A 19,355-nucleotide genomic window follows, 5' to 3' on the forward strand; every position below is an offset into this window, starting at 1 on the left:
TAGAGTAGAAGGAGAGGTAGAGAGTTTCCCAGACAAACAAAAACTAAAGGAATTCATGAACATTAAACCAGCCCTGCAATAAATATTAAAGGAGACTTTTTGGGTGGCATATAAAGGCCAAGAGCAACAAAGACTAGAGAGGACCAGAGAAAATTTCCAGAAACAATGACTTTATGTGTAATACAATGGCAATAAATACATATCTATCAATAATCACTCTGAATATAAATGGACTAAATGCTTCAATCCAAAGACATAGGGTATTAGAAGGGATAAACAAACAAGGAAAAGTGAATTGAGGGAAATTGGAGGAGGAGATGAACCATGAGAGACTGTGGACTCTGGGGAATTAATTGAGGGTTTTGGAGGGGAGAGGGGTAGGGGTTAGGTGATTCTGGTGGTGGGTATTAAAGAGTGCATATATTGCATGGAGCAATGGGTGTAGTACATAAACAATGAATATTGGAACACTGAAAAAATAAAATAAAATTACAAACAAACAAATCAGGACCTGTCTATATGCTGCCTAAAAGATTCATTTTAGACCTAACGACACATGAAGATTGGAAGTGAGAGCATGGATGTCTGTGAGATATTAATGGATGTCAAAAGAAGCCTGGAGTAGGGATGCCTGGGTGACTCAGTCAGTTAAGTCGTTCTTTCGGCTCAGGTCATGATCTTATGGTTTGTGAAGTCAAGCCCCAAGTCAGGATCTGGGCTGGGTGGGGAGTATGCTTTAGGAATTCTCCACCCACCCACCCCACTTGTGCATGCATGAATACTCTCTCGCTCTCTAAAATAAATGAAGAAATAAATAAGTATATTTTTAAAATAAAAAAATCCTCTAGTAGCCATAATTATATCAAATTAGATTTTATATTATATTTTAAAGATTTTATTTATTTATTTGTGTGTGAGAGAGAGCACATAAGCAGGAGGAGCAGCAGGCAGAGGGAGAAGCAGGCTCCCCACTGAGCAAGGAGCCTGATGTGGGACTTGATCTCAGGACTCTGGGGTTATAACCTGAGCCAAAGGCAGATGCTTAACTGACTGAGTCACTCATGGGTCCTGAGACAAAATAGATTTTAAACCAAAGACTATAAATATAGAGGAGGGCACTATATCATAATAAAGGGGTATATCCAATAGGTGATCTAACAGTTGCAAATATTCATGCACTCAGCTTGGAGCACTTAAATATATAAATGAATAATAACAAACATAAAGAAACTCATTGATAACACAATAAGAATAAGGGACTTTAACACCTCACTTAAAGCAATGGAAAGATAATCTAAACAGGAAATCAATAAGAAACAATGGTTTTGAAAGATACACTAGACCAGATGAACATTAGGGATATATTCTCAACATTTCATCCTGAATCACATTCTTTATTTTTTAAGTAGGTTCCATGCCCAGAATAGAGCCCCACATGGTGCTTGAACTCATGACCCTGAGATTAAGACCTAAGCTGAAATAATGAGTCAGACACTTAACTGATTGGGCCACCAGGTGCCCCACACATTCTTTTTGAGTACACATGGAACATTCTCCAGAATAGATCACATACTGGGTCGTAAATCAGGTCTCAACAGCTAAAAAGTGATTCTGATCATTCATACCGTCAAACCACAACACTATGAAACTTGAAGGAAATCACAAGGACAAAGTTTGCAAAAATCACAAATACATGGAGGTGAAAGAACATCTGACCAGGGAATGAATGGGTTAACCAGGAAAGTAAAGAAGAAAATTTAAAAATATATGGAAAGAAAGGAGTTCAGATGGAAGAGGAGTAGGGGACCCTAAGTTTATCTGGTCACTGGAATTCAGCTAGAGCTCACAAATCATTCCAAACACCTGCTAAATCAGAGATCTGAGAAAAGAAATGCTACGATTCCACAAATAGAAAAGCAACTATATTTTGGAAGTTAGGAGGTGTGGAAAATTAATAAGATTGATAGCCCCCTATCCAAACTTATCAAAAAGAAAAAAATAAAATCAATGAAAGATGAGAGATCACAACCAACACCACAGAAATAAAAGCAACCATAAGACGGTATTACGAGCAATTATATGACAACAAATTAAGGAATCTGGAAGAAATGGATGCATTCCTAGAAACACATAAACTATCAAAACTGAAATGGGAAGTAATAGAAAACCTGAACAGACACATAACCAGCAAATAAATTGAATCAGTATTCAAAAATCTCCCAACAAATAAGAGACCAGGGCTGGATGGCCTCCTAGCCATCCAGAAGTCTACCAAACATCTAAAGAATAAATAGTTCAATCAAGAAATGGGCAGAAGACATGAACAAACATTTCTGCAAAGAAGACATCCAGATGGCCAACAGACACATGAAAAAATGTTCAACATCACTTGGCATCAGGGCAATACAAATAAAAACCACACTGAGATACCACCTCACTCCAATCAGAATGGCTAAAATTAACAAGTCAGGAAATGACAGATGTTGGTGAGGATGTGGAGAAAGGGGAACCCTCCTACACTGTTGGTGGGAATGTAAGGTGGTGCAACAACTCTGGGAAAAAATGGAGGTTCCTCAAAGAGTTGAAAATAGAGCTACCCTATGACCCAGCAATCACACTATGGGGTATTTACACTAAAGATACAAACGTAGTAATCCAAAGGGGCATCTGCACCCGAATGTTTCTAGCAGCAATGTCCACAATAGCCAAACTAAGGAAAGAACCTAGATGTCCATCAACAGATGAATAGACAAAGAGGAAGTGATACACACACACACACACACACACACACACACACACACACACATGGAATACTATACAGCCGTCAACAGAAAAAAATCTTGTCATTTGCAATGATGTGGATGGAACTAGAGGGTGTTATGGTTAGCAAAATGAGTCAATCAGAGAAAGGCAATTATATGATCTCTCTGATATGAAGAAATTGAGAGGCAGGGTGGGAGGTTGTTGGGGGTAGGGAAGGAAAAAATGAAACAAGATGCGACCAGGAGGGAGACAAACCATAACAGACTCTTAATCTCATAAAACAAACTGATGGTTGCAGTGGGTTGGGGGGTAGGGAGAGGATGGCTGGGTTATGGTCATTGGAGAAGGTATGTTCTATGGTGAGTGCTATAAAATGTGTAAGCCTGATGATTCACAGACCTGTACCCCGGAGCAAATAATACATTATATGTTAATTTAAAAAAAGAAGTCTACCAAACATCTAAAGAATAATTAATGCCTATTCTTCTGAAACTGTGTCAAAAAGTAGAAATAGAATGAAAACTTCCAAACTCATTTTATGAGGCCAGCATTGCCTTGATTCCAAAGCCACTCTTGATTTTAGCCAAAAGGCCAAGAAGTGACTGATACCAAACCAGACACAGTTCTCACTGAAAGGAGAATTATAGAACAATATCCTTGACGAACATGGAAGCAAAAATTTTCAGCAAGATGTTAGCTAATCAGATCCAACAGTACATTAAAGGAATTACTCACCATGACCAAGTGGGATTTATTCCTGGTCTGCAGGGGTGGTTCAAAATCCACAAATCAATCATTGTGATAAACCACATTAATAAAGAAATATAAGAACCACATGGTCCTTCAATAGAAGAAAAAAAAAGGATCAGACAAAATACAGCATAGTTTCTTGATTAAAAAATAAAACAAAACTCCATGATGTAGGAAAATAAGGAACATACCTCACAATCATAAAAGCCATATACGAGAGACCCACAGCTAATATCCTCAATGGGGAAAACCTGACAGCTTTTCTTGTAAGGTTAGGAACATGAGAGGGATGTCCACTCTCACCACTATTGTTCAACATAGCCCTGGAAGTCATAGCCTCAGCAATCAGACAGCAAAAAGGAAAAAAGAGGAGAGAGAGAGAGAGAGAGGACACCAAAATTGGCAAAGAAGAAGTTAACCTTTCAATCTTTCCAGACAAGGGGATTCTCTTTGTAGAAAACCCCAAACACTCCACCAAAAAGAATTTCTATAACTGATGCAGTAATTCAGCAATGTTGCAGGATAAAATCAATGCACAGAAGTCTTTTGCATTTGTATGCACCAAAATGAAGCTGAAGGAAGAGAAATCAAGGAATTGATCCTGCTGTACCCAGATTTGTAAAATAGACAGGAAGAAACCTAACCAAAGTGCCAAATGATCTATAATCTGAAAGCCTTGGAACACTTACAAAGGAAATTGAGGAAAAGACAAATAAATGGAAAAACATTTTTTTAAGATTTATTTATTTATTTATTTATTTATTTGGCAGACAGAGATCACAAGCAGGCAGAGAAGCAGGCAGAGAGAGAGGGGGAAGCAGGTTCCCTTCTAAGCAGAGAGCCTGATATGGGACTTGATCCCAGGACCCTGAGATCATGATCTGAGCTGAAGGCAGAGACTTTCACCCACTAAGCCACCCAGGCGCCCCGTGGAAGAACATTCTTAAAATTCCTATACTACCCAAGGCGATCTATACATTCCATGAAATCCCTATCAAAATAACACTAGCATTTTTCACAGAGCTGGAGCAAACAATTCTAAAATGTAGGTGGAACCAGAATAGACCCCAAACCCAAAGAATGTTAAAATGGAAAACTAAGGCTGAGGGGTGCCTGAGACACTCAGTTGGTTAAGTGTCTGCCTTTGGCTCAGGTCTTGATCTCAGGGTCCTGAGATCCAGCCCCATGTTGGGCTCCCTGCTCAGTGGGGAGTCTGCTTCACCCTCTCCCTCTATTTCTCCCCCTGCTTGTGCTTTTGCCCTCTCTCTAAAATATAAAAATAAAATAAAATAAAATAAAATAAAATGAAAATCAAAGCTGGAGGCATCAAAATTCTGGATTTCAAGATGTATTACAAAACTGTAATCATAAAGACAATATAGTACTGGCAGAAAAACAGATGCATAGCTCAATGGAACAGAAGAGAGAACCCAGAAATGGACTCTGAACTCTAAGGTCAACTAATCCTTGACAAAGCAGAAAAGAATATTTAATGGAGAAAAGACAGTCTCTTCAATAAATGGTGCTGGGAAAATTGGATGGACTCATTTAGAAGAATGAAACTGCACTACTTTCATATATCATACATGAAAATAAACTCAAAGTTTTCTGCAAAGAAGACATACAAATGGCCAACAGACACTTGAAAAAGTGCTCAGCATCATTTGAAATCAGGGAAATACAAATCAAAACCACAATGAGGTACCACCTCTACACAAGTCAGAATGGCTAAAATAAACAAAACAGGAAGCAACATATGTTGTTGAGGATGCAGAGAAACCCTCCTACACTGCTGGTGGGATTGTAAGCTGTTACAGCCCTATGGAAAACAGTATGGAAACTTGTCAAAAAGTTGAAAATAGAGCTACCCTATGACACAGCAATTGCACTACTGGGTATTTACCACGAAGGTAGAGATGTAGTGATCCAAAGGGGCACCTGCATCCCAATGTTTATAGCAGCAACGTCCACAATAGCCAAACTATGGAAGAAGCCCAGATGTCCATTGGCAGATGAATGGATAAAGAAGACGTGGTGTGTGTGTGTGTGTGTGTGTGTGTGTGTGTGTGCGTGCATGTGTGTGTGTGTATAATTGTTATCACTCAGCCATCAAAAAGCATGAAATCTTGCCATTTGTGATTATATGGCTGGAAGTAGAGTGCATTATGCTAAGTGAAGTAAGTCAATTGGAGAAAGACAATCATCATATGATCTCACTGATATGTTGGAATTTAAGAAACAAGGCAGAGGATCTCAGAGGAAAAGAGGAAAAAGGAAACAAGATGAAATTAGGGAGATAAACCATAAGAGACTCATAATCTTAGGAAACAAACTGAGAGTTGTTGGAGGGGATAGGGTAAGTGGATGGGGTAACTGGGTGATGGATACTGGGGTGGGTATGTGTTGTAATGGGCATTGCATATTATATAAGACTGATGAATCAAAGAACTGTACCCCTGAAACAAATAATACATTATATGTTAATTAATTGAATTTGAAGTAAAACAAAACAAACAAAACAAAACTTATGGGACCTAAGCCTATGTTCTCATCTAGGATTTTGATAGATTCCTGCCTCACGTTGAGATCTTTCATCCATTTTGAGTTTATCTTTGTGTAAGGTGTAAGAGAATGGTGGATTTTCATTCTTCTATTCATAGCTGTCAAATTTTCCTGGAACCATTTATTGAAGAAATTGTCTTTTTTCCACTAGATATTTTTTCCTGCTTTGTCAAAGATTATTTGACCACAGAGTTGAGGATCCATATATGGGCTCTCTATTCTGTTTCATTGATCTATGTATCTGTTTTTGTGCCAATATCATGCCATTTTGTGATCACAGCTTTGTAATATAGCTTGAAATCAGTCAATGTGATGCCCCCAGCTTTGTTTTTCTTTTTCAACATTTCCTTGGTGATTCAGGGTCTTTTCTCATTCCATACAAATTTTAGGTTTGTTTGTTCCAGCACTTTGAAAAATGTCATTGGTATTTTAATTGGGATGGTGTTGAAAGTATAGATTGCTCTTGGCAGCATAGAAATTTTAACAATATTTATTCTTCCAATCCATGAGCATGGAATGTTTTTCCATCTTTTTGTGTCTTTTTCAATTTCTTTCATTACTGTTCTGTAGTTCCTCAAGTACAGTTCCTTTACCTCTTTGGTTAGATTTATTCCAAGGTATCTTATGGGTTTTGGTGCTATTGTAAATGGAATTTATTCTCTCTCTCTCTTTCTACAGTTATATTGTTAGTGTGTAGGAAACCAACTGATTTCTGTGCATTATTTAGTATCCTGTCATATTACTGAATTGATGTTTGAGTTCTACTAATTTGAGGCTGCAATCTTTTGGGTTTTACACATAAAGTCTCATGTCATCTGTGAAAAGAGAGATTTTTGACTTCTTCACTGCCAATTTGAATACCTTTTATTTCTTTTTGTTTTCTGATTGCTGTTTCTAGGACTTCTAAAACTATGATGAACAATAGTGGCAAGTGTGGTCATCCTTTTCCTGTTCCTGACCTTAAGGGTCTCAACTTTTTCCCATTGAGAATGATATTTACTCTGGGTTTTTCATAGATGGATTTTATGAAATTAAGGAATGTTCCCTTTATCCCTATACTTTGAAGATTTTTAATCAGGAAAGGATTCCGTAGTTTGCCACATGCTTTTTCGGCATCAACTGAGAGGTCTATGTGGTTCTTCTATCTCCTCTTATTAATGTGTTCTATCACATTGATTGATTTGTGAATATTGAACCACCCTTGCATCTCAGGGATAAATCCCAGCTGGTTATGGTGGATAATCCTTTTAATGTACAGTTGGATCCTATTAGCTAGGATCCTGTTGAGAATTTTGGCATCCATATTCATCAGGGATATTGGTCTGAAATTCTCCTTTTTGATAGGGTCTTTGCCTGGTTTTGGGATCACGGTAAATCTGGCCTCACAGAACGAGTTTGGAAGTTTTCCTTCTGTTTCTCCTTTTTGAAACTGCTTCAGGAAAATAGAAATAAGTTCTTTCCTGAATGTTTGGTAGAATTCTCTAGGGATTCCATGAAGTCCTGGACTCTTGTTTTTCCGGAGGTTTTTGATCACTGCTTCAATGTTGTTACTGGTTATTGGTCTATTCAACTTGTCAATTTCTTCCTGATTCAGTCTTGGTACTTTATAGGTTTCCAGGAAGGCATCAATTTCTTCCAGGTTGATTAATTTATGGGCATATAGTTGTTGATAATAATTTCTGATGACTGTTTTCATTTCCTTGGTGTTAGGCATGATCTCTACCTTTTTATTCATAATTTTATTAATCTGGGTCCTTTCTTTTGTCTTGTGAATAAGTCATGCCAGTGGTTTATCAATCTTATTAATTCTTTTTTTATTTTTAAAATATTTTATTTATTTATTTGTCAGACAGAGATTACAAGTAGGCAGAGAGAAGGAGGCTAAGCAGGCTCCCTGCTGAGCAGAATGCTGTATACGGGGCTCCATCCCAGGACCCTGGGATCATGACCGGAGCCAAAGGTAGAGGCTTTAACCCACTGAGCCACCCGGGTGCACCTATCTTTTTAATTCTTTCAAAGAACCAGCTTCTATTTTTTTTGGTCTGCTCTACTGTAGTTCTGCTTTCGAATTCATTGATCTCTGCTCTAATCTTAATTATTTCTCTTCTCATGTGTGGCTCAGACTTTATTTGTTGCTCTTTTTCCAGTTATTTATGGTGTAAATTTAATTTATGTAATGGAAATTTTTCTATTTTTTTGAGTGAGACTTGGATGACTTTGTATTTCCCCCTTAGGACAGCTTTTGCCATATCCCATGGGTTTTGGACTGATGTGTTTTCATTCTCATTTGTTTCCATGAATTGTTTAAGTTCTTTAATTTCCTGGTTGATCCAAACATTCTTAAGCAGGATGGTCTTTAACATCCAAGTGTTTGAATTTCTTTCAAACTTCTTGTGATTGAGTTCCAGTTTCAAAGCAATGTGGTCTCAGTATATGCAGCGGGATAATCTCAGTCTTTTGATATTAGTTAAGACATGATTTGTTACCCAGTATGTGGTCTACTCTGGAGAAAGTTCCAAGTGCACTCAAGAAGAATGAGTATTCTGTTGTTTTAGGGTGGAATGTTCAGTATATATCTATGAGGTCCATCTGGTCCAGTGTGTCATTTATTTTTTTAATTTAATTTAATTTAATTTTTTCAGTGTTCCAAGATTCATTTTTCATGCACCCCACCTAGTACTCCATGAAATACATGCCATACTTAGTATCTAAATCTCTTGTTTCTTTTTTTCTTTTTTTTAATACTTTATTTATTTATTTGACAGAGGGAGAGATCACAAGATCACAAGTAGGCAGAGAGGCAGGCAGAGAGAGAGGGGGAAGCAGGCTCCCCACTGAGCAGAGTCCGATGTGGGGCTTGATCCCAGGACCCTGAGATCATGACCTGAGCCGAAGGCAGAGGCGTAACCCACTGAGCCACCCGGTGCCCCTAAAGCTCTTGTTTCTTTGTTGATTTTCTGCTTAGATGATCTGTCTATTGCTGAGAGTGGAGAGTTGAGGTCTCCTACTATTGGTTTATTCTTATTAATATGTCTCTATTTTGGTTAACAGTTGACTTATGTAGTTGGCTGCTCCCATGTTGCAGACATAGATATTTACAATTGTTAGATCTTTTTGGTGGATAGACAGTTGAATAATAATAACAGTGTCCTCTGTATCTCTGACTAGTCTTCAGCTTAAAATTGAATTAGCCTGATATGAGAATTGCTACCCCAGCTTTCTTTTGTAGTCCGTTGGGATGAATGATGGTGCTCCATTGCTTTGCTTTCATTCTGGATATAACTTTTAGTTCAAAATGGGTCTCTTACAGGCAGCATATGGATGAGTATTGTCTTTTTATCCTGTCTGCTACCCTGTGCTATGTTATGGGAGCAGTTAGGTCATTCGTGTTGAGAGTGATTATTGAAAAATAAGATTTTAGTGTCGTTATGTTGACTGTGAGGTCTTTGTTTCTATAGATTGTGTCTATTACTTTCTGTTCTATATCACTCGTGGGGATCTTTCTCCTTTTATAGAACCTCCCTTAATATTTCTTGTAGTGCTGACTTAGTAGTCACATATTCTTTCAGTCTCTGCCTGTCCTGGAAGCTCTTTATCTCTCTATCTGTTCTGGATGACAGCCTTGGTGGATATAGTGTTCTTGGCTCCATGTTCTTCTCACTTAGTGCCCTGAATATGTCTTGCCAGCCCTTTCCAGCTTGCCAAGTCTCTGTGGACAGGTCTGATGTTATTCAGATGTTCCTCTCTCTGTATGTAAGGAATCTCTTTCCTGTAACTGCTCTTAAGTTGTTCTTCTTGGTTCTATGATTCACATGTTTTACTATTTCATGCCAGGGCATTTGTCTGTTCTCCTTGATCTTGGGAGGGGTCTGCTGTGTCTCTAAGATAGGAATGTTTGTTTCATTCCCTGATTAGGGAGGTCATCAGTTAAAATTTGCTCAAATATACCATCTAGTCCTCTCTCTCTCTTCACCCCTTCAGGGTTCCCAATAATTCTAACATTGGAACATTTCATGGTGTCATTTATTTCTCTAAGTCTGTCTTAATGGAGCCTAAGCTGTTTGTCCCAGGCCTCCTCCTTTTCCTCATTTTCTATCATTTTGTTTCTTGATCATTAATTTGTTCTTCTGCCTACTTTACCCAGCTGTTAGAGTATCTAGATTATATTGTATCTCATTGATAGTGTTTTTAAGTTCTGCCAGTTCAGCCTTCATTTCTGCCCTTAGAAAATCTATGTTGCCATTAATAGTTCTCTCCAACCTAGCTATTGTCTGCATAACTGTTACCCTGAAGGTATATTTCCAATGTCTTGCTTATATTCATATCCATTAGTTCTGTGGCAGCAGTCACAGTCTCTGAATTTTTCCTGTGTTGGGGGTTCCTCCTCTTAATCATTCTGTTGAGGGGTGGTTGAAAGAATGTACAGAGTCTCAATTAGTGATCAAAACCCAAGCAAGATGCACCTTTTTTAGAGGGACCTTAGGGTTGTTGCCCTCTTGTTTTTCCAGCTTTTCTTCTGGGGGAAGGATCTGCAGCACTGTTACTCGGGCAACCCTTTTTGAGCAGAGTTTCCTTGTCCTCTGTGGGGGAAGGATGGGCTTAATGAAAACCATTTTGGGGGGATTTTTGTTCTGGAGGCTTTCTTCATCTCTTTCAAGAGTTAGAGCAGAAGTGATTGTTTCAAAACTTCTGCCTCAGAACAGAGAGATCACAGAGCTCTAGTGAGCTCCCCAGGCCACATTGTCTCCATTTTTTTCTGTGCTGCTATAATCTGCAGAGCCCTGAGTTGTGCACCCCACAGAAGCACTCCCAGCCCTCACTTTCAGGTCAAGGCTTGTCTCTTCACTTTGTGCTTTTAAAACCGCCAGCCACTACCTCCCCCACCCCATTCACACGCATGCCTCCATAGCTCCAGGTTTTGGTCTAGGGAGCTGCCCTCAAGACCTTTCCCCACCACTACTGGTCTATGAATCTTTTCCCAGTCCACTGCATGGGTGTATTTTGCACGCTAGCAGTAAAGGATCTCAGAGGCTCCCTCCCCCTTCCATTTATCTTCTGATATCTTTAGAATCATGGCTCCCCATTTCATACCTTAAAACCAACCACCAGAGATATTCTGTTTGTGGGAATCCAGATATATCCTCTTACATCTCAGGCTAATTTTGTAGGTTTTGAGTGGTCTTTTAGATGTCCAACTCAGTTTAGGGAACCTGTTGAAATAGGGCCCCCTATTCCTCTGCCATCTTTCATTCTGACTTAGGTTACTTTCATTTATGCCATTCTTATTGCCTTGATGAGGTAAGACATTGCAAGACCTTGTTTCAGCACCTGTCATGAGTTGTGCTTGTGTAGAGTTGTGTAGACTGCCTTGTGGTCTTTTCCATAATAGGGCTTCAATAATTCTCCTCTTCTGTCATCATTATAAGAATTTGAAAGTAATGTTGGAAGGTGAGTTGTTTGGGTTTTCTGGTTTTATTATTATTATTTTTAATATTTTGTTTGTTTGAGAGAGAGTGTGTGAGTGGAGGAGGAGCAGAGGGAGAGGGACAAGCAGATTCCACACTGAACACAAAGCCCAACACGAGGCTTAATTCCTTGAGATCATGACCTTGAGCCAACATCAAGAGTCATACATTTAATCAACTGAACAACCCAGGAACCCCTGTTTTTTTTTTTTCCTGTTTTAACAGTAAGTTCTTCACAATATATCATCACGTATTTCTTTTCTTTCATTTTCAAGTGTACCTGTTATACCTATGTGAATCCAGTCTGTGGAAGGATTTTCTGATTTGTGAATGCTATATTATGCAAGGAAGTTTCCTCAAGAAAAACTATGCTCAAAAGCAGCTCTGAAGGTTGAATTTACTGTTTCTCGCTTTGTAGCATGAAGACATAATAGGACAAGTACTTCATATCTACACATTTCGATTGTGAATAATTTTTGTGTGCACTGAGAATTTTCTTTCTGTATGGTCAAATAATTTTAGTAGTAATTCTAATATACATTCTAATTTCTTTCATATTTTGAATATAATTACACCTATTATTAAACAAAAAAATCCAAACACCACCTGCTTTGCCTTCTCCTTGCTCATGACATACTATACTTAAGAATTCTGAAGAGACATAATGTAAGGAGTAAATGAGTTTTTAGCCCTAGGGTTTTGGTGATTTTTAAAAATTCTTACTGAGATGACTAAAAATGGCTTCCTTTTCCTCATATTGAATATAATTATCACAGTTTTAATAGTTCATGTAAGGATTAATTTAAAGCTGTGCCATCAGATTTTTCTCTTTAAATAACCTATGTTCTTCTTCAACATTGTGTGATGGCTTCAGCTTTTAAGTGTTTTGTAGTTAGTCACTATTACTTTTCAAAGAAGGAGAATAGCTAATTTACCCATTTGCTATTTTAGAACTTCAGGCTGCAGCTTCCTCAAATTTCTGAGTCTATGAAGAAGGTTGGGTATGGAAAAAAACACAGACATGTCTGGGGGTTCAAAGAGGAATTTTTTTTTATTATTTCCACAGTCCTTCTAAAATGTCCAGAATCCTAACCAGATTTTAAGTCAATTTGAGTTGACAAAAAAGTTATTTATTGATATATCATCAAAAATGGTTGATAAACCTGGGATCCTCAATTTTAGAAAGAAATCCAGGGGGGAAAAAGTAGCCAACTCAAAATATATAAGCTCTTGAGCATTTGTTGAAGATAAGTAGAATGCCTTGGGAGGTCAAGGGTCATGGGAATCAACTGTCTAAAATAATTCTTTTTTTTCATTTTAATTTTTTCCAAGTTCTTATTTAAATCCAGTTAGCATACAGTATGATATTGGTTTCAGTTGTAGGAGTTAGTGATTCAACACTTTCATACAACACCCAGTGCACTCACAACAAGTGCATTCCTTAATCCCCATCACCTATTTAACCCATCCCCCACACACCTACCCTCTGGTTACCATCAGTTTGTTCTCTGTAATTAACAGTCTGTTTCTTGGTTTGTCTCTCTTTCTCTTTCTCTCTCTCTCTCTTTAAGATTTTATTTACTTATCTGACAGAGAGATCACAATTAGGCAGAGAGACAGAGAGAGAGGGGGAAGCAGGCTCATTGCTGAGCAGAGAGCCTAATGTGGGGCTCTAACACAGGACCCTGAGACCATGACCTGAGACAAAAGCAGAGGCTTAACTTACTGAACCACCCAAGCACCCCATGCCTCTCTCTTTTTTTCCCCCTCTGATCTTTTTTTGTTTCTTAAATTCCACATATGAGTGAAATCATATGGTGTTTGTCTTTCTCTGACTGACTTACTTTGTTTAGCATACTTTTCTAGCTCCATCCATGTCATTGTAAATGGTAAGCTTCCATTTTTTCTATGGTTGAATAATATTTAATTGTATTTATGTGTACTGCTTCTTCTTTATTCATCCACTGGTCGATGGACACTTGGGGAAAAATAATACTGGGTGTAAAAATGCAGAGTAGACGTATGCTACTTTCTTTTCTATTTTGAAAGAGTTTTCTGAAAATGTAATTTGTTGTCACAAATTCACACATTTAAATATAAAAAAATAAAATAAAACAGCTCTGATTTAGAGCTTGAAAGTGGGAAGGCAAGACTAGAAATAAAATGAAAGAACAAAATACTCCAGACAGCAAAACAGGTGTAAAAGAGAGAAAAGAGTATTTTTATGGTAGTTAAGATAAAACCTAGTCTCCTAAATAGAAAAAGGAAAGCTGCTTCTGTACATAGGTCCCCTCTAGCTTTGCTCTAGGTTTAAACTAATCATTTTCATGCCTGGGTGGATGAGTATGTATATCAAGACACATATGTGCACATTCATTGTTTAAGTCAAAAAGTCAGTTTTACTTTCTGAATCTCCAATCCATCTCCAATGAGGACATCAGGTATTTATGTATTCAGAGAAAGGAGAGGTGATTGGAGTTGAGTATTATTAAAAGTAGAGCTAAACTAAACCTAGAGGGATTTCAAATTTTACATCACCACCATCTTAATAGCATCTGGAAATGTAACACTATGAGATAAATGAATTCATCTGTTTGTACAAACTAATGAATTAGGCAATCCTACAGGCTTGGGAGATAGCATCAAGCTAGTGGCAGCTGCATCCAGGCAAAATAATATTAGAAATGTATACATGTGCATTTTATGCATAAATGTATGTATGTATGTACATATATTGACTCATTAGGCATTTGATTATTACCTAGTATGAAAATATGGAAAAATTACCTAGCATGAAACTATGAAAAATTTAAACTATAATATAGCAAAGCACTTTTTCTTCCTCAAAGCATCTAAGATTGTTTTGGGGTGCTGTGTTATTTACTGTATGTTAGAAATATATGTATAACACATAGTACTGGACTGGATGATGTTCCCCCAAAATATATGTCCACATCCTTATCCCCCAAACCTATGAATATTATTTTATTTGGAAACAGTCTTTGAAGATATAATTAAATTAATGATCTTGAGGAGATAATCCTGGGTTATTTGGGTGGGCCCTAAATTTAATGACAAGTGTCCTTAAACAGGTACACAGAGCAGAGACACACACAGAGACACAGAGGAGAAAATGATGTGAAGATGTAGGTAAATACTGGAGTGCTGAGTCTACAAACCAAGGAGCACCCACATCCACCAGAAGGTGGAAGAGACAAGAAACAGATTCTCCCCTAGAACCTTGGAAAGGATCATGGCAATGATATAATTTTGGACTTCTGGACTCTAGAACCATGAAATAATATATTTGTCTTGTTTTCAGCCACCCAATTAATGGTACTTTCTTGCAGCAACCCTAGGAAACCAATACCCCACATCAAACCCAGAATATATGTATTTATTTATTTTTAACTGCACTAATCTAAAAGTAAGCATATAATATTCATAATAAGAATATGTCAAAAATTGTATGCATAGCACATAATAACAAGTTTCAGAGACAGAAAAATATCATTGTAAAAGATATTTACATAAAGTAGTTGATGACTAGAGAATAAGTAATAAGGAGAGCCATATAAGTAACTGGTACAGATAATCAAGCATTCCAGGGATTCAAGTGCACTAAAGATTAGTAAGAAGAGTTATCAGTGGAAATTTTATGAAACAGATGGAATTAAAATTTGGGCCCTAAGAAAAGCTGGGATTTGGTAAATTAGACAGGCTTATTGAAGGATATTACAGGCAGAAAGAATGTTGTGGGAAAAGGTGTCACTGAGAATGTTTTAGAAATACATTACCCAATTAAATAATATTATAAAATACTGTTAATTACTTGGGTATAATATGGTTGATGTAATTACCCATGGGAGTATCATTTGTGGGTGATGCATGTTTAATTACTTATGGGTGAAGTTTCTCAATGCAAATTACTTTCAAAGGTAAAAAAAAATGAGAGAGAAAGAGACACAGGGAGTTGGAAGGGGTAGAGAAAGAGCGTGTAAATACCTGCAATTATGTGACAGTATGTGTAAAATGTTAACAATATTAAACTGGAGGGGGGAGAAATGTATGATACAGTATAAGTCCTAAAATTGATCATACATGTTGTTCAATAAATCCTATTTCTATGAAATAATCATAAACTAAGAACAAAAAGCACTGACAACCAAGTGTATTCATTATATTGTATATGGTGATAAAGGAATTCAAAGACTGTTGAGCAGCATTTGTGTACTGAACTAGACAGCCACACTAATCCCATCTCATGACATAAACAAATCATATAATGAGCCAAACCAGTAGGTTTCTGCCCATGAGGATGTTGCCAACATTGTGTTTTTATAGAACACAAGTTCTGAGCCTTTGTTCCCTGGGACATGGCCAGTGTTCTGTGGCCATGAAAGCACAAAATTACTTTACTAAACCTAGCTTTACTAAAAACAAGATAGCTTGGAGAAGTCAAGAAACAAAAAAGTTCTTAGATTATCTATTATCCAGAATTTTCTACACATTGAACCAATTTCAAAGTGTCTTCAAACTTTGGAAACTTAGTATACTTAAACAATGCATGGACATTGGGAGTTGGAGAGGAGAAGTGAGTTGGGGGAAATTGGAGGGGGAGATGAACCATGGAAGACTGTGGACTCTGAGAAACAAACTGAGGGTTTTGGAGGGGAGGGGGGAAGGGGTTGGGTGAGCTTGGTGGTGGGGTATTAAGGAGGGCACATATTGCATGGAGCACTCAGTGTGGCGCATAAACAATAAATCTTGGAACACTGAAAAAAATAAAATTAAATTAAAAATAATAATAATTTTGGATTTGTACTTAGGTGTACCGAGATTTCAAAATAAGGTAGCTATGCGTGCTTCACAATATTTCAATGAATATTTTTTTATTACATGTCCAATAGGCTTTTGTCTAACCCTTATACTCAGCTGCTTTTTATTATTAATGATGACTTATACCAGAAACCAACAGATGTTTTACAACAATTAGCAAGTGTTAATGTATGAATAGTCCTTAAATGGCAACAGCTACAAGTAAGGTAAATAAAATACTAAGTTGGGTTTGGCATTAACACAATACAAAGGAAAATCCCCCTTATGTGCATGTTTTCATGAAACTTAAATTCAATTGTACACCAAAGGCAAAACATTTAATGGTTAAAAACTATTTTTGGTAAAATATGACTCTTAAATGTAAGCCAGATGCTTAATCTGGTGACTTAAATAAAGAAACAACGGGCGCCTGGGTGGCTCAGTTGGTTAAGTGTCTGGTTGGGCTCAGGTCATGATTCCAGTGTCCTGGGATCAGGCTCAGTGGGGAGTCTGCTTTTCCCTCTCCCTCTGCCCCTCCCGCTCTTTGTGCACTTTCTCTCTCTCTCAAATAAATAAAATCTTTTTAAAAAAGAGAAACAGATAGTTACTGGATACACAAAATTTCATACTCAACTTTATAGACAGTTTAAAGGATTTTCAAGGGTAATTTTGACAGTATTTGCATTTTACTCATGGAATGACTTTAAAACTTAAACCTGAGCAAAATCAGACTTCTACATCTAACACAAACTGCTTGCCTGTTTAAGAAAAGAAATCCTTGTTCTGGGGTGTGCCCAAAGTTATAATATTCTTATCTGTAGGATGGGAATATTAATAATACCTATCTGTGATGATTAATTTTGTATCAATTTGGGAGACTCACAGTGCTCAGCTATTTGGTCAAACATTATTCTGAATGTTTATGTGAAGATGTTTTTGGGTGAAATTAACATTTAAGTCACTGGACTTTGAGTAAAGCAGTTTACCCTGCATAATGTGGGTTGGCCTCATTCCATCACTTGGAGGCCTTAATAGACAAAGGCTGAGCTCCTTCAAGCAGGAAAGAACTCTTCTACCCAACTGCCCTTGAAACTGCAACTCTTCCCTGGCTCTCCAATCTTCCAGCCTACCCCCTATTAAATTTTATATTCATTAGAATTCTACAGTCATGTGAGCCAATTCCTTAGAATCTCTCTCTCTCTCAATAGCTAGGTAGATAGATATATATTTTATATATAAAATAAAATATATACATAAATATATATGTATATATGTGATACATATATTGTTATTTATACCTATATATATATATAGTATATACTATATATAGTATATAGTATATATATGTATGTATGTATGTATATGTAGATAGATGATAGATGATGATCGACAGCTAGATAGATAGGAGGGGGAGAGAGAGAGAGGGAGAGACTGAGACATATACATTCTGCTGGTTCTGTTTCTTTGGAGAACCTTAATACAGTATCCAACAGAGATATAATGAAGATTAAAGAAGACAATGTATTTAATCTTCAGAGTGCCTTAAATGTGGAACAGTGTTAGGTAAATGATTGCTATTGTCTACCAAGTGTCTAACTTGCCTCTATACACTTGACCCCAGGGGATATACTTCTTTTGGGCCGGATCTATTCTGGCCTGGGTTTCACAGTTGAAACCCAGGTACTTCCTAGAAACCTTCCTTCCTTCACTCCCTTTCAGTTCCTAACATGTTGTTAGAAATAAAAAATGACCTTTAGCTCTACAATGATTTACCAGGCACTCAGCACTGTTAAAGCTCAATATTAGTATCTAATTTTCCTGATAACTGACCTGTTTGAAGACATTCATTGAGCCACCTTCTGAATTAAGTTGGACTTCCAAGTTGTTTATGAGTTGATCCATATCTGGAAAAAAGACAAGGGACACACAATGTTAGAATAAGATTAATCCACCATATGCATACAGTATGCCATTTACCCTTGGTTATACCTGTTTGCATTCAATGAACATCACTTTTTCAACACTTACTAGATATTGAGAAGTCAGTGTTTGGACAACATTCTAATTTGTATATTCTACTCATCAAGATGGCCCTGGCTTGTCCCCAACAATATTAGCTGCCCCCCACTACAATTCCTATATACATGAGAATCTGCTTCTTCCAACCACTCCAACCAGCCCTACCTACAAGATCCTCTGTGGATATTTACCCTAATGAGCTTCTAAACACATTAGCACTAAATCTCTTTAAGGAAGTATTTCCTGTCTATCTCTCTTAAATACACAAGCTAGATGGGGTTAATATGAACAGTCCTCTATTTCCCTGTTCATTTGTCTTTCTATAAAAAGGGAGACTTGGTGGCCTCATTATGCTGCCCTACATAAACCATCATAACCATTCCTACCAGAAGCACCAGCCAGCACTTATTTAACCAGATTTCCTTTGATCTATCTACAGTTTAATCTCACTAAAGAGGAAAATATAGGGCAAGGAAGATTAATCCACAGATTGCTTATAATTTAGTTGGTCAAATTTTGGATTATTCTAAGTGTCTCCAAATCAATTACTGTTAGTTTCTTCATTTAAGACCTGATTGTGTTTCAAAAGGTAGTCTATAAATCAGTTAATTGTTTTTGATGTCAAATATATTCACCCATAAAATATTCATTTTATAGGTCACTTCATAATAACCATTTAATATCTAATGAAGTTAAAATACAACAAACACACAATGAGCAAAAATACAAAATTATAATATAGTTGCACAAAAAAGCAAAAAATAAACCTCAAAATAATTCCTTTATTTTTTGAATGTCAGGAATTGAGGAAACCAGTCCTAATTTGATGGCAATAACATACAAAGAATATCCTATTAAGATGATGAGTTACGGGGTGCCTGGGTGGCTCAGTGGATTAAAGCCTCTGCCTTCGGCTCAGGTCATGATCCCAGGGTCCTAGGATTGAGCCCCACATCGGGCTCTCTGCTCTGCAGGGAG

The 19,355-nt window shown here is 37.2% G+C and overlaps 1 protein-coding gene across 1 annotated transcript in view; it reads right to left on the reverse strand.

The window, feature by feature from the left end:
- Window positions 1-18,260, reverse strand: part of KLF8 (KLF transcription factor 8) — a 151,624-nt gene extending 133,364 nt beyond the window's left edge. Inside the window, exon 1 of the mRNA XM_059385245.1 lies at window positions 18,189-18,260. Coding sequence (XP_059241228.1) covers window positions 18,189-18,260 — 72 coding nt within the window. The remainder of the gene's footprint in view (window positions 1-18,188) is intronic.
- Between the last annotated feature and the right edge of the window lie 1,095 nt (window positions 18,261-19,355).

This window comes from Mustela nigripes, chromosome X, assembly GCF_022355385.1.
Source record: "Mustela nigripes isolate SB6536 chromosome X, MUSNIG.SB6536, whole genome shotgun sequence".
NCBI classification, from domain to species: Eukaryota; Metazoa; Chordata; class Mammalia; order Carnivora; family Mustelidae; genus Mustela; species Mustela nigripes.